The 27,528-nt window shown below is 42.5% G+C and overlaps 1 protein-coding gene across 6 annotated transcripts in view; it reads right to left on the reverse strand.

Annotated features, from left to right (window-relative positions):
* TULP4 (TUB like protein 4) overlaps positions 1-27,528 on the reverse strand; it is a 294,657-nt gene that overhangs the window by 27,620 nt on the left and 239,509 nt on the right. For all 6 annotated transcript variants that reach the window (XM_064360504.1, XM_064360501.1, XM_064360503.1 and 3 more), the window contains 2 exons: positions 19,764-19,930; positions 1,447-1,671 (listed from right to left, as the gene is read on the reverse strand). In XM_064360504.1, the coding sequence (XP_064216574.1) occupies positions 1,447-1,671; positions 19,764-19,930 (392 nt within the window). The remainder of the gene's footprint in view (positions 1-1,446; positions 1,672-19,763; positions 19,931-27,528) is intronic.

Genomic DNA, 27,528 nt, shown 5'->3' on the forward strand with positions numbered 1-27,528 from the left:
ACTCCAGAGAGGCAGAGAGGAAGAGAACAGCATGAGGCAGGTCAACTAAAAATGCCACTGTTCCAGAGAGAGCACAGGCTGGGGCCCTGGGGACAGGCTATGTGGTGTAGAACAGTGATTTACAATGGTAGGTGCATGTGAGAATCTCCTGGGAGCTTTCAAAACATATCTAAGCCAGGATCCCACCTCAGACAATGAAATCAGGATCCATAGGGGAGCCCTGGGCATGTTTTCCGATGCTATATAATACACCAGGGCCGAGATCTGCTTGTGTAGAACCAATAGTATAAGGCAACTTGGAAAAAAAAAAAGCCAGGCGTGGTGGCTCACACCTGTAATCCCAGCACTTTAGGAGGCCAACGTGGGCAGATCTCCTGAGCTCAGGAGTTCGAGACCACCATGGGCAACATGGTGAAACCCCGTCTCTACTAAAATACAAAAAATTAGCAGGGTGTGGTGGCGCGCCTGTAGCCTCAGCAACTCGGGAGGCTAAGGCACGAGAATCACTTGAGCCCCAGAGGTAGAGGTTGCAGTGAGCCATGATCGCACCACTGCACTCCAGCTTGGGCTACAGAGTGAGACTCTGTGTCAAAAAAAAAAGAAAAAAGAAAATTAGACTTTAGAGGGGCACATGTTCTCAGGACCTCCTGAGTGCTATGTCATGAGCAAAATAAATAAATAAACAAATAATTAAATATTTTTAAAAACCTCCACAGATTCTAAAACTTTGATTTAGGAAAACTTTGTTTCAGGAAAAAAGTACCCAACAAATGGGTCTGCTACTCAGAAGCAGAGACAGATAGAATACAAAAGAGAATCCCTTGGGAAAACCCAAGGTTAGGGGGACCCACGCTTGAACAGCAACTGGCAGATACATTCTACACGCTACCTTCTAGAGTTCTCACTGGTATAAAATGTGGCTGACTTTGAGTGCTGGGTGGGGTGGCTCTCCTCGGCATAGTGCTGAGAGCAGGTCCTAGAAGTGAGCTGTGTCTGATCCTGACTTTTCCTTCAACTAGCTAGGAAGCAAGTTACTTAACTTCTCCTAATTTGTTTCCTGCTTTCTTAAGTGGGAATAATGGCAGCATCTGTCAGGAAGTCAGGACTGAACAAGACAGATTTTTAAAAATTAACTAGTGCAATGCTTAGTATATAGGAAATGCTGAAGAAATGGTCATCCCTTTGATTTTCAGAGGGACACAGAAGTCATGCCAGGAATACCAGATTTGCTATAAGAAAGACAATAGCCACCACACAGAACGAATCTCTCGTGGACATGGACCATGATGTTTGGACAGACTGTAGACCTGGCAGCACATGACAGGACCCTGCACAGCTGCACGTGACCATGTGCTCGCTCTGGTACCCTCACCTGTCTCTGCCCTGGTTCTGTGAGGAGCCAGCATAGGGGAGGGAGGGAGAAGAGGAAGGTGTGAAGAGCTTTACCTTGATGGTGGGGATGAAGGCAGTGGAGAGGTAGGAGCAGAGGCGGGGGGGCAGGGTCAGCTTGCTGACATCCTTGTCCTCACGCAAGGTGCTGGCTATGGCCTGCTGGCATAGCAGCTGTAGGCTGGACACCCGGTGTTCCACACGTACCACGTACAGGGCTGGTCCTGATGCCATCAACAGCCTCGAGTCCCGATGACCCCAGCAGATGGAGATGATGGGGCGCTGGTAGGTAGTGAGGGGAAGACAATGTGTAAACTTTTGCTCTTGTGGGAAGCAAGAAGGAATAATGCACACTTGTCTTGAGCAAAATAAACTAAGCTGTTTTGAGCATACTGGTTTTAAAAGCACAGTAGAGGATATTAGATGCTATATTATAAAAATTCAGTGTGTTTATTAAAAATTGGTTAGAGGGCTGGGCGTGGTGGCATGAGCCTCTCATCTCACGTTTTGGAAGGCCAAGGTGGGAGGACTGCATGAGGCTAGGCGTTCAAGACCAGTCTGGGCAATATAGCGAGATTCTCATCTCAATAATAAAACAAAATAAAAGTAATTAGGTCCCCAGGCCAGAGCATTAAAGCACTGAATAATTTTATAAAGTTCACTCATCTGTATTATATCTCATTTAATTTGGGATCATGAAACCTGACTGAGCTCTTGGGTAGTAAGGTTTCTACTAGCAGAGGCAATTACCTTGTGGTGCAGTAACCCATATTCCTTACTGAAATGCTGGTTATCTGGCTTCCCAAATTACCCAGGGGTGGTTCCCATGGCTTGGGGAGGTGGTGATGAGGTAGACCAGATGGCCCTTCCCTTCTGTCCAGAGTCAAATCAACACTGGACTTGGGTTTACCAGCTGTGTGACTTGGGGACTATTCCCTAACCCCTAAAAGCCTCCTCCTTTTCTTATGAGTCAAATGGGGGCTCTATGAGGATTACAGGAGGTGATGGAGTCACAGCTCTTCTGGGGCCATCACAGGTTATAACCCACAGTCACTGCATTTTCAGCCACCCTTGGCACTGACAGGGCAGGGAAAGAAGCTCTCTGGAAAAGTGATTGAGGAGAACACAGTTCCTATGGCAGCCTCGCTAGGGTCATGGCCATCACTATCTCTGAAAAGCAGGCCAAAATGCAGATGTGCAATTTAGAAAATTCTTGTAACAACAACAACAAAAAAATCCAAAGCTCAGGGGTGCCATCTAGCCAAGGAAGAAAGACAGGTGAAGGGTCATGATGAGGAAGCAGCAAGAGATTTGTTCATTCTGATCCAGACAGATAGAGCACTAATTTAATGAGGTCTTGAGGGGTTTCAAAGATCACAAGTGGGAACACCAGATCTTTTTTTTTTCTTTGAGATGGAGTCTCGCTCTGTCACCCAGGTTGGAGTGCAGTGGCGCAATCTCGGCTCACTGCAACCTCCGCCTTCCGGGCTCAAGCAATTCTCCTGCCTCAGCCTCCCGGGTAGCTGAGGTTACAGGCACGCACCACCACGCCTGGCTAATTTTTGTATTTTTTTTTTTTTTTTTTGAGACGGAGTTTCGCTCGTTACCCAGGCTGGAGTGCAATGGCGCGATCTCGGCTCACCGTAACCTCCGCCTCCCGGGTTCAGGCAATTCTCCTGCCTCAGCCTCCTGAGTAGCTGGGATTACAGGCACGCACCACCATACCCAGCTCATTTTTTGTATTAGTAGAGATGGGGTTTCACCATGTTGACCAGGATGGTCTCGATCTCTTGACCTCGTGATCCACCCGCCTCGGCCTCCCAAAGTGCTGGGATTACAGGCTTGAGCCACTGCGCCCAGCCAATTTTTGTATTTTTAATAGAGACGTGGTTTCACTATATTGGCCAGGCTGATCTCGAACTCCTGACCTTGTGATCCACCTGCCTTGGCCTCCGAAAGTGCTATGATTGCAGGCATGAGCCACTGCACCCGGCCTACCAGATCTTTTACATAAATACAGATAGGAACAGAATTTTCATGACACTTTAGTGACAAACATCAAGATAAAAGGAACATGTGAAAACATGAAGACACAAGTTTCAGGTTCAGCTAATCCTGGTTTCAACTTCAAAGCAAAATTCAAGGCTGAAGATCATTCGTCTTCCCTTTCTGTCACGTGAGGCCAGGCAGCTGCAGGGTAGGATGATGGCCACAGCCCCCAGTGGAGGGCCGTTTGTTGGCCATGGTCTGGAAAACTCAAGTCTAGGGGCTTTTGGGGCACTTCCAGGATGTGTCTCCTTATGAGATGATTCCACACAGGGGTAGGCCCCATAGAGGGGGTTATTAACTTACAGAAAGACATAATCACTGCTGAAGACAGGGCAAACCAACACACAAAAAATACACAGAAAAATTTCTCTGCTATCATCAATCCCTAAAAGTGCAGCTTAGGACAGAGGCTCTATTAGTACCAAAATCTTGCTTAATCTTAAAGATACGCTCCTCTCCCTTTACCCCTGAGCCTCCTAAGACAATATTTGTAACTTAGAGCTCAAGTCACAAAAAAATGGTTTTATTTTTGTTTTTAACTTTTAGATTCAGGAGTACACATGAAGGTTTGTCATACAGGTAAACTGTGTGTCACAGGGATTTGGTGTACAGATAATTTCGTCACCTGAGTAATAAGCATAGTACCCAATAGGTATTTTTTCTGATCTTCTCCCTCCTCCCACCTTTCGCCCTCAAATTGTTCCCCCTCCCAGTATCCATGTACTCTTGTTATTTAGCTCCCACTTACAAGTGAGAACATACAGTATTTGGTTTTTTGTTCCTGCTTTAGTGTGCTAAGGATAGTGGCCTCCAGCTCTATCCATGTCCCTCTAAAGGACATGATCTTGTTCTTTTTTATGGCTGCATAGTATTCCATGGTATATATGTATCACATTTTCTTTATCCAGTCTACTGCTGATGGGCATTTAGGTTGATTCCATGTCTTTGCTATTGTGAACAGTGCTGCAATGAACATACGAGTGTATGTGTCTTTGTGGTAGAACAAATAGTCCTTTGGGTATATACCCAGTAATGGGATTGTTGGGTTAAATGGTAGTTCTAAATTCTTTGAGGAATTGCCACACTGTTTTCTACAATGGCCAAACTAATTTAAACTCACACTGGCAGTGTATAAGCGTTTCCTTTTCTCTGCAACCATGTGTACATCTATTATTCTTTGATTTTTTAATAATGGCCATTCTGACTGGCGTGAGAAAGTGTCTCACTGTGGTTTTGATTTGCATTTCTCTAATGGTTCGTGATGTTCAGCATTTTTCGTATGCTTGTTGGCCGCAAGTATGTCTTCTTTTGAAAAGTATTTGTTCATGTCCTTTGCCCACTTTTTAACAAGGTTGTTCGGAAAAACAGTTTTCAATCAGCACAACCTGACTGGCCACAGAAACATCAGACACTTCTTCCCTCTAATTTCTATCTGAAAGGCGGACACTCTGGATTTATCCACTGCCCCCTGCCCCCCACTCCTAGTTCTGCTTTTCATAGTATCTATCTCTATACAACAGATGATGACATATGCTATATAAAATTATCATAAGTATGTGTCTCATGTGTCTTTGTACCAAGAACTTAAACCACTCATACAGACCTTCAACTAGATGAAAATCAGCTCTGTTACCTTTATATGTATAATTACCACCAATCATGACAAAAAAAAAAACCTTGTCTGAAAAACTATATTCCAACAGCAAGCCCATCAAATGCTCACATATCTGAATTCACTGTATCTGCTCTACTCTCCCAGATGGCTATTATTATTCTCATCTAACATATGAGGTAACAGAGGCTAAGAGAGGTTAGGTATCTCGTTACAGTAATAAATGGTGGAAGAGCTGTGATTCTCATCCATCCCCAACTCCACCACTGGTCCTTATCTTACTTACTCTCTGAAGTGTCAGCATACTGATAACACAGCCCAAAGAATGCGTAATACCCCACTGAAAAATTTAACTATCTATCAGTCACATATAAAATAATGAGCCCAAATGGCCCCTTAGTCCATTTGGTCAAGGCTACTTTACTCAGAAACAAACCAAACATGTCTACAGAAAAGGCAAATAGACAAGAAGAGAAACAGGCTGTTTACACAGCACATAAATAAATGATCTGTGGGATTCATGATGGTGGAAAAGAGCCTGCAGGTAAATAGCCAGGTAGCACGGTTAGATGAACATGGCACACAGTTGGTGGCACATCAGGAAGGTGAGGGAGGACAATGTGATTTCAAACCAGGTAGCACATTCGTTCAGATGAGTTCATTCTCAGCCAAGGAGGAGTGAGAAGACTTGACAGATTAAAGGACGGAACACTAGAACCTGGGAGCAAAAGGGCTGAAATTATTCAGCCTGGTGAAGTGATGCCTGCAGGGTCTCAAAGGAATAATTATCTGGGGCAATGTGACCAGGAAATCCCCTCTTCTAAGAGTGGGACAAGAATACCAACACAGGATTTTATATTAAATTAATTAGGCTGCAGCACTCATTTACTTGCTCATGTCAGTGAAAGCTTACTCTGGGGAAGGGGGAGACACACTGATTTAATTTAGTTTGTGTAGCATATAGTCCATGTAAGATGATACAGCAGCAAAATAAATGCTGGTACCTTTGCCATAATAATTTTTAAGACGGTGCTAGAAAAATGGGAAGGAGTGACAGATGATGAAAATTGCCCCTCCCTCTTGTCTGAAGAGCTTGGCTCATCACTCACCCGGGGAAAATGAGCGACTGTGATTACTGTTTGGTCAGAGGTCAGGCAGCGGGGCATGATTTCTCAGGACCCCTGTAAGTCCACGGAAACTCCCTAACAGTCACCTTACTTTTTAAAAGTTACAATTCTGCTGGTGTTAATTTTTCCTCAGCTGTTTACTGGTATTTCAGCCTATAAAGCTCTCTATACAAATGTTCTGTAGTTTTGGTTAAGAACAAAAGTCCAATGAAGCTAACTGCACATGGCCACAGTCACGGAGTGGGGTGTTCACTAATGCTAGTCCTGATTTCGCTGCCTCACCATCATCACTTTCCATCACACTGTCCTCTAGGTTCACAGGTGAAGGCAGAACGTGAAGCCACTGTCTGCTGGCCCACAGATCTCGCCCATGCTGAGTCTTTCTCCATCCTGGGAGCCTCCACCTACTGAGCTGAGCCGCAGCAGAACAGCACAGCTCTTCAAAGCTCCCAGACTCCTGTTTCTGTTTGAACAGCTGCTGTCTGCTAGGGAAAAACTCGGCTGTAAGTTTGTGGTCTTAATCTCTTTCTCAAATCACATAAAATGACTATTTTTAAAACTGATGGCTAGAACTGTGAAGCAGATGACATTCAAATCTTAATTTGCATAGGGAGGTTCACACATTTTACAGTCTAAATCTGAGGCAAAAGTGCAAGAAACTGAGCTGCATTTCAAGGAGTGTGAGTCTGGGGGAACAGGGAGAACCCTTGCTCAGCTGGAGAGGACGTGCTCTAGGCCAGGCACTGGAGGAAAGCGGCCCATGGAGGCGGGCAGGTCTCTCCTCTGGCTTCTCCCCCTCAGTGCTAAGGCTGAGCCCTGGAAAGGAGCAGGGGTGGGCTGGCTCTGCCTCACCTCCCACCATGGAGTGTGTCAATCAAGGCCCAGTGCCAGCTCCTTGCCCTGACACCTCTCCTCCTGCTACTACACAAGACACGCCATGTATCCAGCCAATCATTTTTTTTTTATCTACTGAGCTGTTAGTCATTAAATAAATATTTGCTAAATGTATACAAATGGACAGACACATGCTAGTTATAAGGGAACTGACAGTGAATAAAGTACATTCTCTGCCCTTGTGGAACTTACATCCTGGCGTGGCAGGGAGAGAGATAAATACAGGTTAAGTCTCCTTCATCTGAAAATCTGAAATCCAAAATGCTCCAAAATCTGACTTCTGGAGTGCCAATAAGACGCTCAAAGGAAATATTCATTGGAGTATTTAGAATTTTCACATTTGGGATGCTCATCTGATATAATGCAAATATTCTGATATCCAAAAAAAAAATCTGAAATCCAAAGCAATTCTGCTCCCAAGCATTACAGATAAGGAGGACTCAACCTGTATCTTAGAATCTGTGACAGGAACCTCTTGATAATGTGGGGTAATGAAATTCCATGAAGTAAAAACAGTGCTGACAGAAGGCCAGAGCAAGAGCAAGGGGGTCTTTTTGAAGAGAGACAGCAGGGAGGCTGCCCTGGAGGTGGTCTGAGCAGAGGCCTGGTTGAGAGGAGGACTCTATTTAATCGTAATTGAAAGCTTCCTCACTATATTACTATTTTTGTATATAGCAGTGAGTTGGAGTCTTCTAAAAACGTAGGAGGAAGAAAAACCAACGACACTGGTCCTGGACAGGGAAAACAGGCAGTGCAAGCACTGGGTTTCTGGATGACTGAGGCCTTGGGCTGAAGACTGGCTACCCGGCCACTGAAGAGGCAGATTCCTGGGACAGTCAGAGGCTCTCCAGCCTCCTTCTCCACCCTATGTTTGTTCTTTCTGTAGCTCCCTCTAAAACAGATGGGGGATCTGTCTTAAAGAAAACGCACCTAGTAGAATGAAATGTTTTATGTTTGTATAAACATGTCCGAAATAGTTCACTTTAAAACAAATGAAGAGCCAGGTGCAGTGGCTCATGCCTATAATTCCACACTTTGGGAGGTTGAGGAAGGAAGATTGCTTGAGGCAAGGAATTCAAGACCAGCCTGTGCAATACAGCAAGACCCTGTCTCTACAAAAAAAGTTTTCAAAATTAGCCAGGTGTGGTGGTGCACACCTGTAGTCCTAGCTACTTGGGAGGCGGAGGCAGGAGGATCATTTGAGCCCAGGAGGTCGAGGCTACAGTGAGCTATGATCACGCCACTGCACTCTAGCCTGGGAGACGGTGAGACTCTGTTTATAAAAAATTTTTAAAAAGCCAGGCACAGTGGTTCATGCCTGTAATCCCAACACTATGGGAGGCCAAGGCAGGAGGATCATTTGGTGTCAGGAGTTCAAGAATAGCCTGATGAACATGGTGAAACCCCGTCTCTACTAAAAATACAAGAAAATTAGCCAGGCGTGGTTGTACGTGCCTGTAGTCCCAGCTACTCGGGAGGCTGAGGCAGGAGAATCACTTGAACTTGGGAGGCAGAGGTTGCAGTGAGCCGAGATCGTGCCATTGCACTCCAGCCTGGGCAACAAGAGCAAAACTCTGTCTAACAACAACAATAACAAAAAAAAACAGATGAAATTGGTGATTGGTCACCATGAAACTCTACATTGGTTGGAGCCGCAGACAGTTTTGAATATGAAGTTATAATTGGCTAACAACTAAATTGTAGTTTAAAAGCTAGTTCAACGTTCAGTCAACCAAATTTCAGTTTTAAAAGAACACAATCATCCTTGTATTTTGTAAGCAGACAACACCCATGAAAGCCCTTCTCATCTACGTACAAGAAAAAAATGGGAAAAGCACAACAGTGGCAACTCCAGGAGAACAGGCAGAGCTACCGTGTCAAGGAATGCAAGTCTGTTTTTGCTACAGAATTCGCCACCAAGAGTACAGAAGTCCATGACCACACATGCAATCTCGTATTTAATTTTTTAATTCCCACTTCTTTTACCACCTTCTCTTTTAATTTTTTACCCAATATCTCACATCAACAACTGAATCTTACAGAATATAGGGTGACTTCTCCACTGACTTTCAATGCCAGAAGTCCATAAAACAAAACAAAACAAAAACCTGGCCCTAAATTACTGAAGTCTACAAACTTCAGTCAGTAGTGCTAACTCTAAAAGCCTAGTATATTTTCAGATACGCAAGAATATATATAGAGTCACAGATAACAGCTAATGAGATAAGTTACAGAATTTTACATTACAACATGTAGGACAGGAAGGAAAATAAATTATAGCATATTTTCCTTAGAAGTGCTCAAGTCACAAGTATTCCTGTTACAAGTAAATCAAGAGAATCAATGTGAAAGCTGCTGCTGCTGCTGCAAGTTCGTCCCAGGCAATGGCTCTGTATGCAATAACCTACAATCTAATTAACTTGGAAATACATTATCCAATCTAAATTGCATTTAGTTCTTTTTATAAGCAGTCCAATAAATCGCCTAACTTCCTTTCTGCTATAAAAATGTCCCTGCCTTTGGACTCCTTGAATAGCGCAGCATAGATCACATGTGATTTTAGAATCATTAGACAAGAGTTAAACTGGTGCTAAATATAATTAATATTGTACTTGATTTTTAATGGCATCATTATTTAACCTTGTATTATTGAGGCAATTTTTTCAATGGCTGAAATGGACCCTCATTGAAAAAAAGAATCAATAATTTATCAAAATGCTGAGGTATGTAGAGATATTTTTCTTCAAAGGAAGATCAGTCAAGGCCTTTTCTCTTATTTCTGAGCTCAAACATTTAAATTCAGGATCCATGTTAGTTTCATGTGATGGCTGATGAGAACTTTTGCAATGGTTAAGGCCATTGAACCTACAGTTTACACACTGGTCAGAAAAAGGAAGCCTCTGACTTCAGGAAAATAACCCAAGTAGACAGAAAAGTGTAATACATGCCAGAGGTGTTAAGTACCCTGAGGATTTACAGAGGGGAGCCTAAATCCACTGGGCAGCTTTAAAAGAAAATGTGACTGAGCTGGCCCTGAGGAGGATCTATCTCCTGAGCTAAACCAGCAGGAAGAACATTCCCTGTGGAGGGAACAGAATGCCAGCAGGAAGGGGGCCCTAAGTCAGACAAAGTGGGGACAATGCTGTATTTCAGCACTTGAATTCACAAATATTCTAATAATCATAAAAGCCTTATAAAGAATCAGCATGAGTTTGATTATAAATGCCACATAGCCTATAGGTTCAAACAATCAACAGAAAGATCAAAGAAAGCCTATGTTGACACCATTCCATCCCTACACCCACAGAAAAAATATTAACTAAGTATCTACTATGTTCTAGACAATGCACTGGCAGTGGGGCCACACATAGAATCAAGTTAATCTCTCCTTCCTTCAATCCCAAATCCACAGGGACTCCAATATTATAGTCTACAGGGACTCCAATAAAATATGTTTATTTTGCCAATGCCCTGGCCTTATACATATGGCCTTAACTCCATTCTACTTCAGCTCTTTCCTGGGTTCACTTAGAATGACTTCACTTCCAAAATTTAAAGTCCCTGTCCAACCAAAACTTCACATTTTGTTTTTATCACCTCCTCTTGAACATGTCTTTATGACTTTACACTTCCTAGCCTCAGGTGATGAAGTATCTAACCACCGATGCCATGGCGGCCCAATTCCACAGTATCCTTTGCAGTCTCCTAGATTCGTTCTACTTCCTGGCCCTTCTACTACACTAACCTTTCCAGTTTCTAGTTTTAGGCAATTGGTAGTACTGACTCTAGGATTACAGTGAAGGCATGAACATTAAATTTATTATCTTGAATGGCTCGTGGATGGCATGCCATGGCACCCTTGCCAAATGTTCCCTGTGCTTTTCATCCTGCCTTTAGTTCAGTGAGAAGACAGGCGTTGTGCTGTAATATGTGCTTTGGCTCCCTCTTTTACCTAAAAATCCTTTGTCTCTTTCTATAATCTCTCCTTCTTTTCTGTCTCTTCCAGATTAAACCTCCCCACTGCCCTCAAACCCACATCTTCTAACTTGTACTGGGCTCTTGTCCCTTGCTGTTCTTTTTCTTGCTTCCTTATTTCTTCTTTTTGCCCCAAAGCCTTATTAGTTGTGTATGAACACAGTCATGCCTCTCCATTTCAAGTTATCATCCTCTCTCTGCCTTCCCCTCAAACCCTGTCAAAACAGTAGTTTATATGTGCTGCCCCAACCTCTTCACTTGCCGCTTGGTGGCCCATTCTTTATCTTGGCTGTCGCAGCTGTGTCTCCAGCACCTAGAACAACACTTGGCATACAGATAGCTCAATAAAGACTGACTGACTGAATGAAAAATCTTTTACCATGTGACTTCCATCACTATTCTACTGAGACCATTCTTTGAACTTAAAACCTCCAAATCCAATTTTTCATGTCTACTTTCAACTGTTGTTCTCTTGATTGACACATTTCCCTTAATGTTTCTTTCTTTCCTTTTTTTTTTTAAATTTATTTATTTATTTATTTATTTATTTATTTATTTTATTATTATTTTTTTTTATTGCATTTTAGGTTTTGGGGTACATGTGAAAAACATGCAAAGTTGTTGCATAGGTGCATTCATGGCAGTGTGATTTGCTGCCTCCCTCCCCCTCACCCATATCTGGCATTTCTCCCCATGCTATCCCTCCCCAACTCCCCCCCACCGCTGTCCCCCCCACTCCCCCGCAACAGACCCCCGTGTATAGTGCTCCCCTCCCTGTGTCCATGTGTTCTCCTTGTTCAACACCCTCCTATGAGTGAGAACATGTGGTGTTTGGTTTTGTGTTCTTGTGTCAGTTTGCTGAGAATGATGGTTTCCAGGTTCATCCATGTCCCTACAAAGGACGCGAAATGGAGTCTCGCTCTGTAATCCAAGCTGGAGTGCAGTGGTGCGATCTCAGCTCACTGCAACTTCCACCTCCCAGGTCCCGGTTCAAGCAATTCTCCTACCTCAGCCTCCCAAGTAGCTGGGATTACAGGCATGAGCCACCATGACCAGCTAATTTTTGTATTTTTTAGTAGAGACAGAGTTTCACCATGTCAGCCAGTCTGGTCTTAAACTCCTGACCTCATAATCTGCCCGCCTCAGCCTCCTGAAGTGCTGGGATTACAGGCATGAGCCACCGCGCCTGGCCCCCTTAATGTTTCTTTATGACATTCCTCTTCCATCTTCTTCCTTCTGCTGCTTGATAAATGAAGACTATCACTCCACTATCCAAAGTTCTATGCTTGGCCCTTTCCTCATTTCCCCTCTTTCTATTTATTCCTTTGGCATTAAATTCATTTCATTTCTCAACTAAGGCTTCCATGTGGATGACTCCAAATTTTTATCTCCAACCCAGTCTCTTGCCTCAGTTCCAGTCCCACATTTGCAACTGCCTTCTACTCTTAGACATGTGGCTGCAACCAGTACTAAGATGGTCTTTGGCCAGGTATGGTGGCTCAGACCTGTAATCCCAGCACTTTAGAAGGCTGAGGTGGGCGAATCACTTGAGGTCAGGAAATTGAGACTAGCCTGGTCAACATGATGAAACCCCGTCTCTACCAAAAAGTACAAAAATTAGCCAGTGTGGTGGCACATACCTGTAGTCCCAGCTACTCAAGAAATGGAGGTGGGAGAATCTCTTGAATCTAGAAGGTGGAAGTTGCAGTGAGCCGAGATCATGCCACTGCACTCCAGCCTGGGTGACAGAGTAAGATCCTGTGTCAAGAAAAAAAAAAGGTCTGCTTTCACTGGTACTGACCTCCTCCTCCTTCTCCCAGTCCTCCAAGAGCCAAATCTCCTATAATCTCTCTGAACTCTGTGTCTCTCTTCCACTCTATTTTCACTTTTCTGGTTTCTCATCCTCATTCCTTCTTACTGAGGTAACAACACTGCTGTCAGATTAGTCCCCCCAAAGTCCTGTCTCGCCTCTCCCTTGCTCATAAAATAAAAATACAAAACAAAAGGCTAAATGAAGTTTAACACCTTGGCCAGTGCTATGTATGGTCTGAATGTGTCATAATTCTTGTTGAAATCTAGCCCCCATGGTGGTGGTTAGGTGGGGCCTTTGGGAAGTGATTAAGTCACAAGGCCTCCACCCTCACAAACAGGATTAGTGCCTTTATAAAAGAGGTTAAAGGGGGGTGCCTCTCTGCTTTTACCCCTTCTACCATGTGAAGACACAGGCACAAGGCGCCATCTATGGAGCAGACCAGACACTGAATCTACCAGTGCCTTGATCTTGGACTTCCCAGCCTCCAGAACTGTGAGAAATAAATTTGTATCATTTATAAGTCATTCAGTCTAAGGTATGTTCTTATAGCAGCCCAAACAGACTAAGACATATTTGGTCCTAAGACACTTTTCTAGTCTTCCTTTTTGTTATTGCCCCTTACATAACCTGTGCTATAATCAAACTATATTCTATTTCTACAAGTGATTATTAGTTTTTTTTTTTTTTTAAGAACTCATGTTATGATTGCCAGTGGCTAAAGAAACTAAGAAATAATATAAATGGCAAATAATTTTAAGTTATCAGATCCTTGGAAATTACATAACTCACCAAGTAATTCACAGCAATAAGTTACAATCTTAAGGCTCACTGATTTATTCAACCAGCATTTACTGAGAATCTACCATACTGTTAGTCAAGATCTGTTTCAGGCATGGTGCAAAGCTTGGAAGAAAGCAGGCATCTGGTAAACTGAGAAACAGAAAAGTCCAGATTGGCAGGGTCAGAGGCAAATGGAGTGGTAAGAGCTATTTCTAGAGAGGATGGAGGGCCAGACTGTGGTGATCTTTTTAAGGCACAATGAATTTTTGAACATTATCCTAAGGGCAGTAAGAAGCTACTGGTCTGACTTGTGATTTTACAAAGGCTGTGGCTGCAAAGTGGAACAGTTTGAAAGGGAAAGGCATGGCTCAAGCACTGCAGGTAAGATGAGGGTGGCTTGGACTAAGTGGTGGCCAACAAAGGCAAAAGGATGTAGACACAAAGATATCTTGGAGGTAAAAATACCCACTGGGATTCAGTGGACAGGCTGACTGTGACTTCCGGCTTGAGCAGCTGGACCACAACCTGGAAGAGGAGCATATCTGTGAGGTGGAATGTTCTGAGGTTTGGGCATGTTGAATTTGCAATGCTTATAAGATGGCTAATGGGTTTGTGAAGGAAGCAAGTGGGTCTACACAGGCCTCTTTCCTAGGCTTCAGACCTTCATTGAGATTGAAATTAAAGCTATAAGAGTGGTTGAAATTGTCTGAGGAATGCAGAGTGAGAAGAAAGGTCAGGCAGAGGTAGAAAAATACTCACAAAGAGCAGGTGTAAGACTCTTTTCCTCCAGGTTATCAAAGCACCAGGTAAATAGTTCTACTTCAAAAGCATTTCTGTGTCATTACTTGTCTGTCTTCCTTAACTAGCTATCGAGCTCCTGGGGGTGTGGAGCATGTCTTCCTTGCTCAGCTCGGAAACACGAGCACTCAGAGCTCAGTGCCAGCCACACAGTAGCTCCTCAAAATATCTTTGCTGGATGGTTGAACAAATGAGTGAACAAATGTGCTTATTTGCCCAAGAAGATACTACACTGCTCAAAGACACAGTTTAATCCTACATCCTAAGAAAAATAGATTTGAACAGACATTTCTCCAAAGAAGATATGTAACAACATCACTAATCAACATTAATCCTTAGGGAAATGCAAATCAAAACCACCATGAGACATCCCCTAACACCCAAGAGGACGGTTACTCTAAAATAAAAAAAGTCCCAGAAAAATGACAGTGTTGACAAGGATGTGGAAAAACTAGAATCCTTGTGTAATGTTAGTGAAAATGTAAAACAGTGCAGCTTGCAAACCAAAATTAAAATCCTAAGGCCCCTATTGCCTGAATGGACCCTCTCTTGGCCAAGGAAACCCCAGAAAAACCTTAAAAACAGAATTCCCAGCCATGACAGGCAGGGAGGTTGGACACAAATCATTAAACTTCCTCCCTTCTGGAGTTTAGGCTTAAATGACCTGAGTAAATATAAAAATAGAGATCATAAGGCTGACAAAAGACTCTTGATGGCAACAAGATAGCAAATTCTTTTTTTTTTTGAGACCGAGTTTCGCTTTTGTTACCCAGGCTGGAGTGCAATGGCGTGATCTCGGCTCACTGCAACCTCTGCCTTCTGGGTTCAAGCAATTCTCCTGCCTCAGCCTCCTGAGCAGCTGGGACTACAGGCGCGCACCACCATGCTCAGCTAATTTTTTTTGCATTTTTCAGTAGAGACGGGGTTTCACCATGTTACCAGGATGGTCTCGACCTCTTGACCTTGTGATCCACCCGCCTCGGCCTCCCAAAGTGCTGGGATTATAGGCATGAGCCACCATGCCCGGCCCAAGATAGCAAATTCTAAATAATACCTAAGGCCAGGCAAGGCAAGCCTTAAGCCATGCCTAAAGGCCACCAATCTCGCTAAATGGCTGATATTGTGGCTGACTCTGACACAGCACACCAATGTTTTAACTTAAAATATTCCTTTCTGCTGACTCCTAAATTCTATACAAGATTTTGCTCCTTTAACTAATTGTAGATTAAAGATTTTCTGAATCTACCTATGACCTGCATACTCCTCTACCTCCCCCTGGCTTCAAGATATTCCACATTTTCAGGCTGAGCCAACGTATAACTTCCACATGTTGATTTATGTCATTGCCTGTAACTCTGGCCTCCCTGAAATGTACAAAACCAAACTGTAATTCAACTGCTTTGGGTGCATTTTCTCAGGACCTTTCGAGACTGTTTCACTGGGCCAGGGTCACTCATACTCAAGAGGGAGACCCAGGCATCTCAGATCAACTTCCCCTTTTCATTCCTAAGACTGTAAACTTCCCCTTTTCATTCCTAAGACTGTAAACTGAAAGCTTTTCATATATAATTCCTGAGACTGTAAACCAAAACCCTTTTCATATGTAATTCCTGAGACTGTAAACCGAGACCCTTTCATATGTTAAGCTATAAACCTAAGATTCTTCCATGTGTAACATCTAAAGCATAAGCCTATATAAAGACGGAACCTTCCTTTGTTAGGGGAGCTTGGCTGTTAGGCAACTATGTCACCTTGCTCCAGGCTGAATAAACCTTCCTTCCTCCTGTATTCGGTGTCTGAGAGATCCATTTCCCGCGGCTGCTCCTGCTACAATACTGGCCCAAAATAAACCTCTTTAAAATATTTTAAAGAGTTTAGTCTTTCTGTTAACAAGCTGCCATGAAAAAACAGTATGGCAGTTCCTCACAAAATTAAAAATAGAATTACCATATGATCCAGCAAGTCCACTTCTGGGCACAGATCCAGCAGACTTGAAAAGCAGGGTGTCAAAGAGATATCTGTATACCCATGTTCACAGAAGAATTATTCACAACAGCCAAAAGATGGAAGGAACCCAAATGTCTATCAATTGGTAAACAAAATGTGGTATATCCATACAATAAAACATTATTCAGTCTTAAAAAGAAAGAAAATTCTAACACATGGTACAACACGAGGACATTATGCTAAGTGAAATAAGCCAGTCATAAAAAGATAAACGCTTGTAAACCAAAAATAAAATTCTAAGCCACCCAACCTGCTGAATGGGCCTGCTGTTGGCCAAGGAGATCCCAAAGGAGTCTAGAAAACTTGTTCAGGCTATGACAGGAAGGAAGGTTGGACATGCCTCCTTATACTGTCCCCACATCCCTTTGGGGTTCAGGCACAACTGACCAACATTAACATTAAAATAGAGGTAAGACTGACAAAACAGACTCTGTGGCAATAAGATACCAAATTCCAACAGCATCATACAACAGATAGCAGGCCCAAAGGAAATCAAAGTATTTTACCCAAAGATACATTTCATTGATATATTTTGAAATGGTCCTGCAAACCCATCTTTTGTGGGGAGATCTGCATTTTGTAGAGAATCTCCTTCCTTTTCTATGTATTTTCCTGATCCAGCAGACATTTAATGAAGTCTGACACCTTTTAAGGTCTGAAAGGAGACATTTACCATTTATTTACTCTGAAGCCTGCTACTGAAGTGGCTTCGTCTGCATAACAAGAATCTTGGTGCTGGATTCTTGTTATGGTGCTGGATTCACAGTGGCTCACGCCTGTAATCCTTGAACTTTGGGAGGCTGAGGTGAGTGGATCATAAGGTCTGGAGTTCCAGATCAGCCTGGCCAACGTGGTGAAAGCACATAAAAAACCCCAAACAACAACAAAAAAAACACACCAAAATACTAAAAATACAAAATACAAAAAATTAGCTGGGCATGGTGGCGTGTACCTGTAATCCCAGCTACTGGGGAGGTTGAGGCAGGAGAATTGCTTAAACCCAGGAGGCAGAGGTTGCAGTGAGTTGAGATTGCCCCACTGCACTCCAGCCTGGGGCAGAGCAAGACTCCGTCTTGGGAGTGGGGTGGGGCCAAGAGCCTTGGCTTCCACAACCCCCTTAGCTTAACTCAAGCACTTGTTTCTCCTGACTTCAACCCCTTAGGCAAAGCTTAACTCTTTCAACCAACTGCCAATCAGAAAATCTCTGAATACACCTATGATATGTATGTGCACCTGCTTCAAGATGTCCTACCTTCCCACAGGCTGAACCAACATATACCTCATGAGTACTGATGTATGTCTTTGCCTGTAACTTCTGCCTCCCTAAAATGTACAAAACCAACCTGTGACCTGACTACTTAAGGCGCATATTCTCAGGACCTCTTGAGACTGTGTCCTAGGCCATGGTTGCCCATATTTGGCTCAGAATAAACCTCTTTAAATATTGTAGAGAATTTGGTTTGTTTTGTCAACATATTGCATAATTCTACTTACATGACGTATGTAGAGTCAAACTCACAGAAAAGATAGTAAAATGGTGCTTCTCATGGACTGGGGGGAGGGAGAAATAGGGAGTAGTTGCTTAATAGGTGAAGAGTTTTAGTTCTGCAAGATGAAAACGTGCTGGAGATTGGTTGTGAAATAATGTAACATATTCAACACTACAAAACAGTACACTTAAAAATGGTTAAGATGATAAATTCTATGTTGGATGTATTTTACTACAATTAAAAGAAGAAAATCTATATTTAAATATTTAATGCCTACATCTAATTACAGATTTCCCCAAATCTGGGATACCTGCCTCTCTGACGAGCTGAGTAATGTTAGGACATAGATGCTTGTTCATTATCACCTCCACTGCCAACTCCCTCCCGGGTACATGCCTCTATTACGCCCTGCTGAGAATTTCACCCTCCACTATAACTGACCCAAACATCAAGTGGCCTAAAGATTTCTGGGAAATAGAAACAAATAGGAAGGGGGCCCGTCCGTGTATACTTTCTTAAAGACTTTTAAGTTTTAAAATTATTGCTTAACAATAATTTATTTAAAATATAAAGGCTCATCACAGGCATAACAAACATAAAATTAGACTGCGACAGGATTCAGGACATGCTTCCTCAGATATGACTGTAGGAGACCAGAATAAGCCACCACAAATCTGTCTCTTTGGCATAAGGATAATTTTGAGCTGGTTATTCTGAGATACACATAGGGTAAAGACACAGGGTAGGCTGGGAGCAGTGGCTCACGCCTGTAATCCCAGCACTTTGGGAGCCCAAGATGGGTAGATCACCTAAGGTCAGGAATTCGAGACCAGCCTGGCCAACATGGTGAATTACCGTCTCTACTAAAAAAAAAAAAAAACACAAAAATTAGCCAAGTGTGGTGGCGGGCACCTGTAATCCCCAGCTACTCAGGAGGCTGAGGCAGGAGAATTGCTTGAACTCGGGAGGCGAAGGTTGCAGTGAGCCGAGATTATGCATTGCACTCCAGTCTGGGCAATAAGAGCAAAACTCCAGCTCAAAAAAAACAGTCACCCTTTTGTAAGAGAAATTAAGAAATCTATAAAGAAAATCTCCATTTGTAAGGGTCTCTCTCTCTGCACCAGGAAGAGAAGGATGACTGGATTTCTGGAGACTTTTATAAAAAAAGGAGAGAAGGCATTGGGTTAAATCTGCAGAACTAACATCACCTGTGTTTTTTTTTAGGAGGCTTTTCTAAACTGGACCTTTTCCCACACTCTTCTTTCTCTGTTTCTGCAAAGCATTTAAGCCTGTAGTCTATGACAATTTTTTGAGCTGCTCTAGAGACTTCCTCATTTCTTTGGGTTAACTCCTGGGTATGCAGGAGATGCACATGTTATGAAACTTGTTTGTTTTCCTCTTGTTAATCTGTCTTTTGTAACAGGGAGTCCCAGCTAAGAATTCACTAAGAGTAGAGAAGAAAATTGTTCTTCCTGTCCTACAAGTGAATAAGTGAAGATGCACCAATCACTTCTGCAACTTTCTGATTTCTACTTCAGACTGATGATAAACACCAGCTTTTTCTGCTTATTCACTATGTGCTCATTTGACTGGGAAATGGAATAAAGAATCCTGGTTAAAGGGCAAAAACTGCTGTCTCCATTTTTCCTGGTTTACAAACCACAACTTAACTATATCGTAAAAAAAAGATGAAAATAAAATTTGTCAATGATAATTATAATAACCTATTCACAGTATTTAACAGAAACTGGAGGAATAGTCATACAGTTGTGCCACTCCTGAAAGCAGATACTGATGAAAATGTAACTGTTTCCTAAGAACATCCTTACCTGCACAAGAGTGTCCAGTGTGAAGATGTGCTCCCCACGAACATTGTAGAACTTGACCATGGCACTCTTCAGAAGGGGACCATTGGGAAGCTCTCCAAGCTGGGCCTGCCGTTCCATCCCAGCAACTGCTAGCAAGTCCCCCTGTGTGCACCACTGGGCCACCACCTCTGAAACAGAGGAGAGAGGGTCAGCACAAAGACACGGCCCTCCTTAAACAGTCACTCAGCAAGGCTACTGTCTGTCTTCAGTAGTTTACAAAATACAGACACTGAGCAAAAATAACAAAAATATATTTCTTCTTTTTTTTTTTTGAGATAGAGTTTTGCTCTTGTCACTCAGGCTGAAATACAATGGCATGATCGGCTCACCACAACCTCCACCTCCTGGGTTCAAGCGATTCTCCTGCCTCAGCCTCCTGAGTGGCTGAGACTACAGGCGTGGACCACCACACCCAGCTAATTTTGTATTTTTAGTAGAGATGGAATTTCTCCATGTTGGTCAGGCTGGTTTTGAACTCCTGACCTCAGGTGATCTGTCCACCTTGGCCTCCCAAAGTGCTGGGATTACAGGTGTGAGCCACAATGCCCAGCCGATATATTCGTGTTTTAGCTCACAAATACAACGACCCATTTCTCTGAAGATGATGGATTCTATTAAAAACAGTCACATGAATGGGGATTGTAGTTTCCTGAAACATAACCAAATTAGGTAGAAATCGAGATATAATAAAGTTGGCATGTTAAATATCTATCTCCAATTCCAGTATTTCCATAATGAGACTTGCAGAAGTTCCTTGTCTTTTTAGAGAAAGCAAGACAATAAAACCGCTGACTGTATATTCATATAAATGCTTGGCCCACTGCTGTGTCCTCCACTCCCAGGGATGACTCAAAGAGTTTATAAATGCCAAAAATAAAAAGCAAATCGAAAACAAAGCCTAAGTTTATATTCACTTGATTTCTGGGCACTACTGGGCAGATAAGGTTCATACAAAGGACACCGGTACATATGGGAATGCTGACTTTTATTCGCCATTTGACGATGTTGTGGGGCTTAGAAAATAAATACCCCTGCTGGGAGATAGTTTTTTCAGTGAAGTTTCCACACTGGAAATTCGATGCCCACCTACAAACTACTCAGTGCTATAAGAAATGGTTATTGCCAGGCACGGCGGCTCACACCTGTAATCCTACCACTTTGGGAGGCTGAGGTGGGCGAATCATGAGGTCAGGAGATCAAGACCGACCATCCTGGCCAACATGGTGAAACCCCGTCTCTACTAAAAATACAAAAAAATTAGCTGGGCATGGTGGTGCATGCCTGTAGTCCCAGCTATTTGCAAGGCTGAGGCAGGAGAACTGCTTGAACTCAGGAAGCGGAGATTGCAGTGAGCTGAGATCGTGCCACTGCACTACAGCCTGGGCAACAGTACGATACTGTGTCTCAAAAAAAAAAAAAAAGAAAAAGAAATGGTTATTAAAAGATTTATCTTATCCCAGTGTGAACAATTTACTTATTTCTTGCTGGTAAAACAAAAGCTACTAGTATTAATAAGATTTATTACATATTATTTTCTCCTTCAAGACCCTAAAACCATAATCTAGTTTATACAGAGATCTCTGAATCTAAAGCTAAAGTGGCCCACTTTGCAGAGAAGCTGGGTGGAACTTAAAGAAAATGCTCTGCCCTGAAGGGCACATATTTCAGAGGTGGGGCTAGAATTCAGAGGTCCCTAGGCTCTATCAGCACACACATGACAATAACCTTCTTATTCATGCATGGTCATGATTTTGATGCTGCTACCAGAACATTCTGAGGTTGCTGAAGCTCTTTCACCTCTCTTGAAAACTGGAGTGTGTCTCCTGAGGCAGCATAGTTTTCCAGACCCAGGGAACCCAGAACTTTCTCAAGAAATTAGCTGCAGAGCAGAAACTAGGGAGACAAAGGGCTGAGCCAAAGCAGTTATAGATGAACAGAAAATGGAAAAAAAAAAAACTTCTCACAATCAGGAAACGAAAAATCACATAAAAGAATCAAAAACATCCTGCTGTATCAGATTCTTTTACAGATGGGAGGGGAAGCCAGGATTCATGCACATACTAAATATGCTCTGGGCATTCAACGTCTAGGTGTGTCTCAAGGAAAAGCCTGCTTGCCATCAGGAAACTGAGATGATGTTCTCTGGAGAGCAGCTTTGGGCACATGAGGAAACCAAAAGCTGAAGCAACTAACATAAACAGTTAAGTAGGAACAAAGATGATGGTGTCTCAAGCTGCTTAGGACAGAACTATCATTGTAATATTGTAGAAATAAAGCTGATGACATGAAATTTCCACAGCTCCTCATCTGAGCTGCACCATTCTTGTATTTATTTTAAAAATAAGATATTTTAAAAAATTGTATTGCAAGGTGGCTTTCCCCAACAGAAAAGCGTCTCGTTGCCCCTGCAGAGCTGACCTAGACGCATGATGCTTTCAGAGACTGCTCAGAGACTCAGCAAGCAACATGGGGCACTCCCAGGCTCTGTCTACTAGATGGGCTCTATCTGTCGGATGCAAGAATATACCCAAATGTTTATAAGCAAACTCTAAGGGACGTCTTTTAATGCAGGTGCAAAGTTATAATGAGATGGTTGTCATCTGCAAAGGCGAATCACAATCACTCTTTCTTTCTTTTTTTTTGAGACAGTCTCGCTCTATCGCCAGGCTGGAGTGCAGTGGCGCTATCCGGTTTCAAGCAATTCTCCTGCCTCAGTCTCCCGAGTAGCTGGGACTACAGGCACGTACCACCACGCCTGGCTAATTTTTTGTATTTTTAATAGAGACAGGGTTTAACCATGTTGGCCAGGATGGTCTTGATCTCTTGACTTTGTGATCCGCCTGCCTTGGCCTCTCAAAGTGCTGGGACAATCACTCTTTCAAAAAAGATTAAATTCCATACAAATAATGCCATTTCTTGTTCTAACGATTATGGAGCTAGGTGCATCAAGCGATATAGCAACATACGTGAGGGCCTCTGATGATTTAGCATAAAGCAGTCCCGAGCTTACACGACAGGCAAAGCTGTGACCAGGGACATAGGCTATCTCATAAACCACTAGCACGAAAAATTCAGCAGAGGAACTAAGAAAGAACAACCCTGAATTGTTCAGTGTCAGCCAGGAGTATGTGAGTATTCTGCAAGAGCTGAATTCCTAAGGCAAGAGTTTAAAATTTTCAGAAATTAGTGGGAAAAATCAAAGCAAAAGAAAATACTCATTCAATTTCTAGATGTCACTATGATAAAGAAGAGAAGGATACAGAAGCCTAGATATAGTCAGGACAGAACTTTTTTTGTTTCAGAAACTTTTTGTAAACTTTTGGTAATATGCCTGTCTTATTTAAAAAAAAAATCCCCAGTATCTTTGCTCAAGGATTCAGCAATAATTTTGTTTGAAGTTCTGATTTTTAAATTTGTTTCAGAATACAACCTGAAAGAACAAACCAATGCTCTACTCAGTAGGCCTCTATTCCCTTTTCTGAAAGCTCGTGGCCCGGAGTCTCTAATCGCGCCCTCCCAGGCAGACAGGGAGTTCTGAAGCACACAAGAGGTCCAAATTCCAGAAGCATCTATTTTTCTCACTGATTTTGGGAGGTGTGGGTTTTTGGTCTCTTAGGTGTTTTACACAAAGAAATTCAGCACACGTACACTATTCTCCTTTAGCCAGAAAATCTTATGAATCTCTTTTTGTAAAAGTCTGGAAACTTATATGAAGTCAGTGAAAATTAAGTTCTTTTGTGTTAACAAGAAGCCCTTATGTGGTGTTAGTGCTGGGTCAAAAAGAGGCAACTGAATTTTAACAGAAGAAGAAAGGTGTGCTTATCAAGCACGACATATTGTAGCTACCATTTGAAGCCTGAGGTTATCCAGCCCTTTGTCCCTTCCATTACCATATGTGTGATTCACCTCTTTATTAGTCATTAGACACAAATGTTGGGTACGTGCATACACACCTGCATGTGGAGAAGTGGGGGGTGGAGGAAAGAGAAACTAATTAATTAGCGAAGTGTGTGATGATAAAATAACAGGTACTTTTTTTTCTTTAAGAAGGATGTTTAGGCTGGGCGCAGTGGCTCACGCCTGTAATCCCAGCACTTTGGGAGGCCGAGGCAGGTGGATCATGAGGTCAGGAGATCGAGGCCATCCTGGCCATGGTGAAACCCCATCTCTACTAAAATACAAAAAAAAAAAAAAAAAAAAAAAAAGCTGGGCGTGGTGGCGTGTGCTTCTAGTCCCAGCTACTCAGGAGGCTGAGGCAGGAGAATTGCTTGAATCCGGGAGACAGAAGTTGCAGTGAGCCGAGATCGTACCACTGTACTTCAGCATGGCGAAAGAGCAACACTCTATCTCAAAAAAAAAAAAGAAAAAAAAAGAAGTATGTTTCATTGCAAGGACTGAAAAAAAGGGGCATGTACTCAATGACAACCACACAGGCAAATCTTATCAGGTCTGTCTGCAGGAGCAGAAGGCATCAATGACTGAAACCACTCTGCCTCAAAAATTCCCTCGTCATTTTCTCAGTTGCTCTCAATGAAATGATAAAAGAGAAAATTCTGCAAAACAAAAAACAAACAAAGCCCAGGGGTTGGAGCTTTTAATTTCAAGGCATGTGTGGGATGAAATGGGTGCCTCTGGGAGCTTGCTTTACCACTGAGGGATGAACTGGCTTGGCCAGAAAATTCCTGAATTCATGTTTGAATTATTTCTACTCAGGAAAAAGTATAAGTCATACAAAGGGTAAAAACCCCAAGCAAAGATAATCAATTCCCTGCTTATTGTATGATGAACAGAAGTCCCTGTTCTGAAGGAAGAGAATCTGAGGAAGGTAGAATTTCCTCGGCAAACCACTGACAAGCAAAACCAGAGCCTAACCCTCCCCAGATCCTGGCCTTTGACCCCACAGACACATCTGCAGTGAAAATGAAGTGTGCTGACTGATGCAGAAGAGGCCTGGGCAGGGACCAAGAGCAATGTGGAATTCTAGGTTCTTTTGCTCAGGATATAAATTCCAGTGCTGGTGATACACTAAAACAATATTGTGAGTCACCTTCCTTTGTTGCAAAAATTCTTTAGTGAGATATTCCTCTAAGACAATAACAGAGAAAAACCAAGTGGATTGGAGATCTTTTTAATTTCCTCTATGAGACAAATGGCTGACCTGTCTGTAACAGAACAAATGACCCCATGGCTAAAAACATTGCCATGTGCCATCTCTGACAGTGTTCTGGTTGTCTCTTCCCAATATTTACCAACATAACCCCTAAGATAGTAGATAAACAAATAAGTTACAAAACAAAAATGATTGCTATTCACACATAAAGGCGGAGTCCTTAAAACATTCCAAGAGAGAAAAGGTAAACTGCCTACATATAGCACCGTCGGGGCAAAGAGAACACGATCCCAACTATGGTGTTTTGGTACACTCAGTATTTTGAATCAAAGGCAACTGGAAGGCCTTAGAACAGGGGTGTCCAATCTTTTGGCTTCCCTGGGCCACACTGGAAGAAGAAGAATTGTCTTGGGCCACATACAAAATGCATGAACACTAACGATAGCTGATGAGCTTAAACAAACAAACAAAAAAATCTCATACTGTTTTCAGAAAGTTTACAAATTTGTGTTGGGCCACATTCAAAATTGTCCTGGGCTGCATGGGGCCCACGGGCTGCAGGCTGGACAAGCATGCCTTAGAAACTGTTTCAGAACCCAAAATTTTCGATCTCTTCCTTTCCCCAAAAAACCAGGAAAGATTTAACCACCAGAAAAGAGAATAAAAGTTGTCAAAACCTTTAGTCACAGTGCAGAGTTTCACCCCTCACCTTCCCATAACTTACGAGTCCCATTCAGTTCCCAAGAATTATTAACAAGATAATGTCTACCTCCTGAGTCCATTCATTTCCCCTAGAAATCACTTACTACTAATCACAGTTGTCTACCCACCTCCCCATTTCACTCTTTCCCATGGGAAGGGTATAAAACCTTCAACCATGTGGACTTTAAGTCTCTTACACTTTATGTGGCTCCTATGCTTATTTACATTAACACATATCTATGCCTTTTTTCCTATTATCTGTCTACTGTCAGTCATTTCAGGGAACCTTCAGAGAGAACAGAAGGGAAGCTTTTCCTCTGTCCCTATAGAACCTAGTAGAGGGCACCAGCTCATGTCTACTTAATTTAACTTTCTGAAACTGGGAATACACAGAACAACAGCATCCTGTAAACAATTTTTTTCTTTTATTTATTTTTTCTTTCTTTTGAGGCAAAGTCTTCCTCTGTTGCCCAGGTTGGAGTGCAACGGCACGATCTCATCTCACTGCAACCTCCGCCTCCCACATTCTAGTGATTCTCCTGCCTCAGCCTCCTGAGTAGCTGGGATTACAGGCATGTACCACCATGCCCGGCTAATTTTTGTATTTTCAGCAGAGACAGGGTTTTGCCATGTTGGCCAGGCTGGTCTCAAACTCCTGACCTCAGGTGATCCACCTGTCTTGGCCTCCCAAAGTGCTGGGATTATAGGCATGAGCCATTGCACCCTGCTGAAAGCATCCTATAAATAACTGAAAAAAATTTTAGGTTAGATTTAGATATCTAGTTAGACAAGAATTAAAATAATAAACTTACTTGTAGTTTTAGAAGAAAACTCAAGAAAAAAATTTCTCATTTGGGAGGACTCCTTTGGGTCACCTCCCCAAGTTACCTAATGTATGCTTTTACCTATATTGCACATATGGTTGCAACACCTTAGAAATGCTGCTCCAGGCCGGGTGTGGTGGCTCATACCTGTAAGCCCAGCACTTTGGGAGGCTGAGGCAGGTGGATCACCTGAGGTCAGGAGTTTGAGTCCAGCTTGACCAATATGATGAAACCCCATCTCTACTAAAAATACAAAAAATTATCTGAGCGTGGTGGTGCATGCCTGTAATCACAGCTACTCAGGAGATTGAGACAGGAGAATCCCTTGAACCCGGGAGGCAGAGGTTGCAGTGAGCCAAGACCACACCATTGCACTCCGGCCTGCGCAACAAGAGCAAAACTTTGTCTCAAAAACAAACAAACAAAAAAAGAAATGCTGCTTCCAACACCTAATTTATAGGCATAGTACAAATGATATAGTCAAGGAATAAAAAATCTTTCCAAAAGCAGGTAAAAATTGGAAAAATTCCCCCTGTAAAGAATAAAAAGGAACTGAGTGGTAATTATATTATTTTCAGCCTTCACCAGACATTTGCTAGAGAAACGAGTTCAGGATTCCAGAACTAGAGGCAGGTTCTCAAACAAATTAATGAACTTGGTTAAAAGGTTTAAAAATAGAGTTTTGAAGAAAAAAGTTGAGCTTGGATCATAAATACATTAGTGAATTTATGTTGACCATCCTTGTGTTTTAGCTTCATGAAAGACAGAACATTCAAAAAAAATTTTAGGGATAAGCAAAGACTTTAAGTTCATCACCACCACAAAAAATATGTACTCAGCTCCTACTGGGGCCTATGTGTGGAATAAAGGACTTAAACATCGGTCATGTCCCTCAGGAGTTTACAGCCTAAATAATTCCTTATAATTACAGTTCTGAAACAGTAGATTGGGATACCCAAAAAAAGGTGTGTAATATGCTTCTAAAAATGTTCTATAGTTTAAAAATAAAATAATTACTTGGGGGGCGGATACAGAGGCAGGTATGATTCTTGCCAACCAACAGTTAAGTACAGAGACTTGATTCTTTACA

This window comes from Aotus nancymaae, unplaced genomic scaffold (assembly GCF_030222135.1).
Source record: "Aotus nancymaae isolate 86718 unplaced genomic scaffold, 86718_ANA_hifiasm-v0.15.2.pri h1tg000040l, whole genome shotgun sequence".
Lineage (NCBI taxonomy): Eukaryota > Metazoa > Chordata > Mammalia > Primates > Aotidae > Aotus > Aotus nancymaae.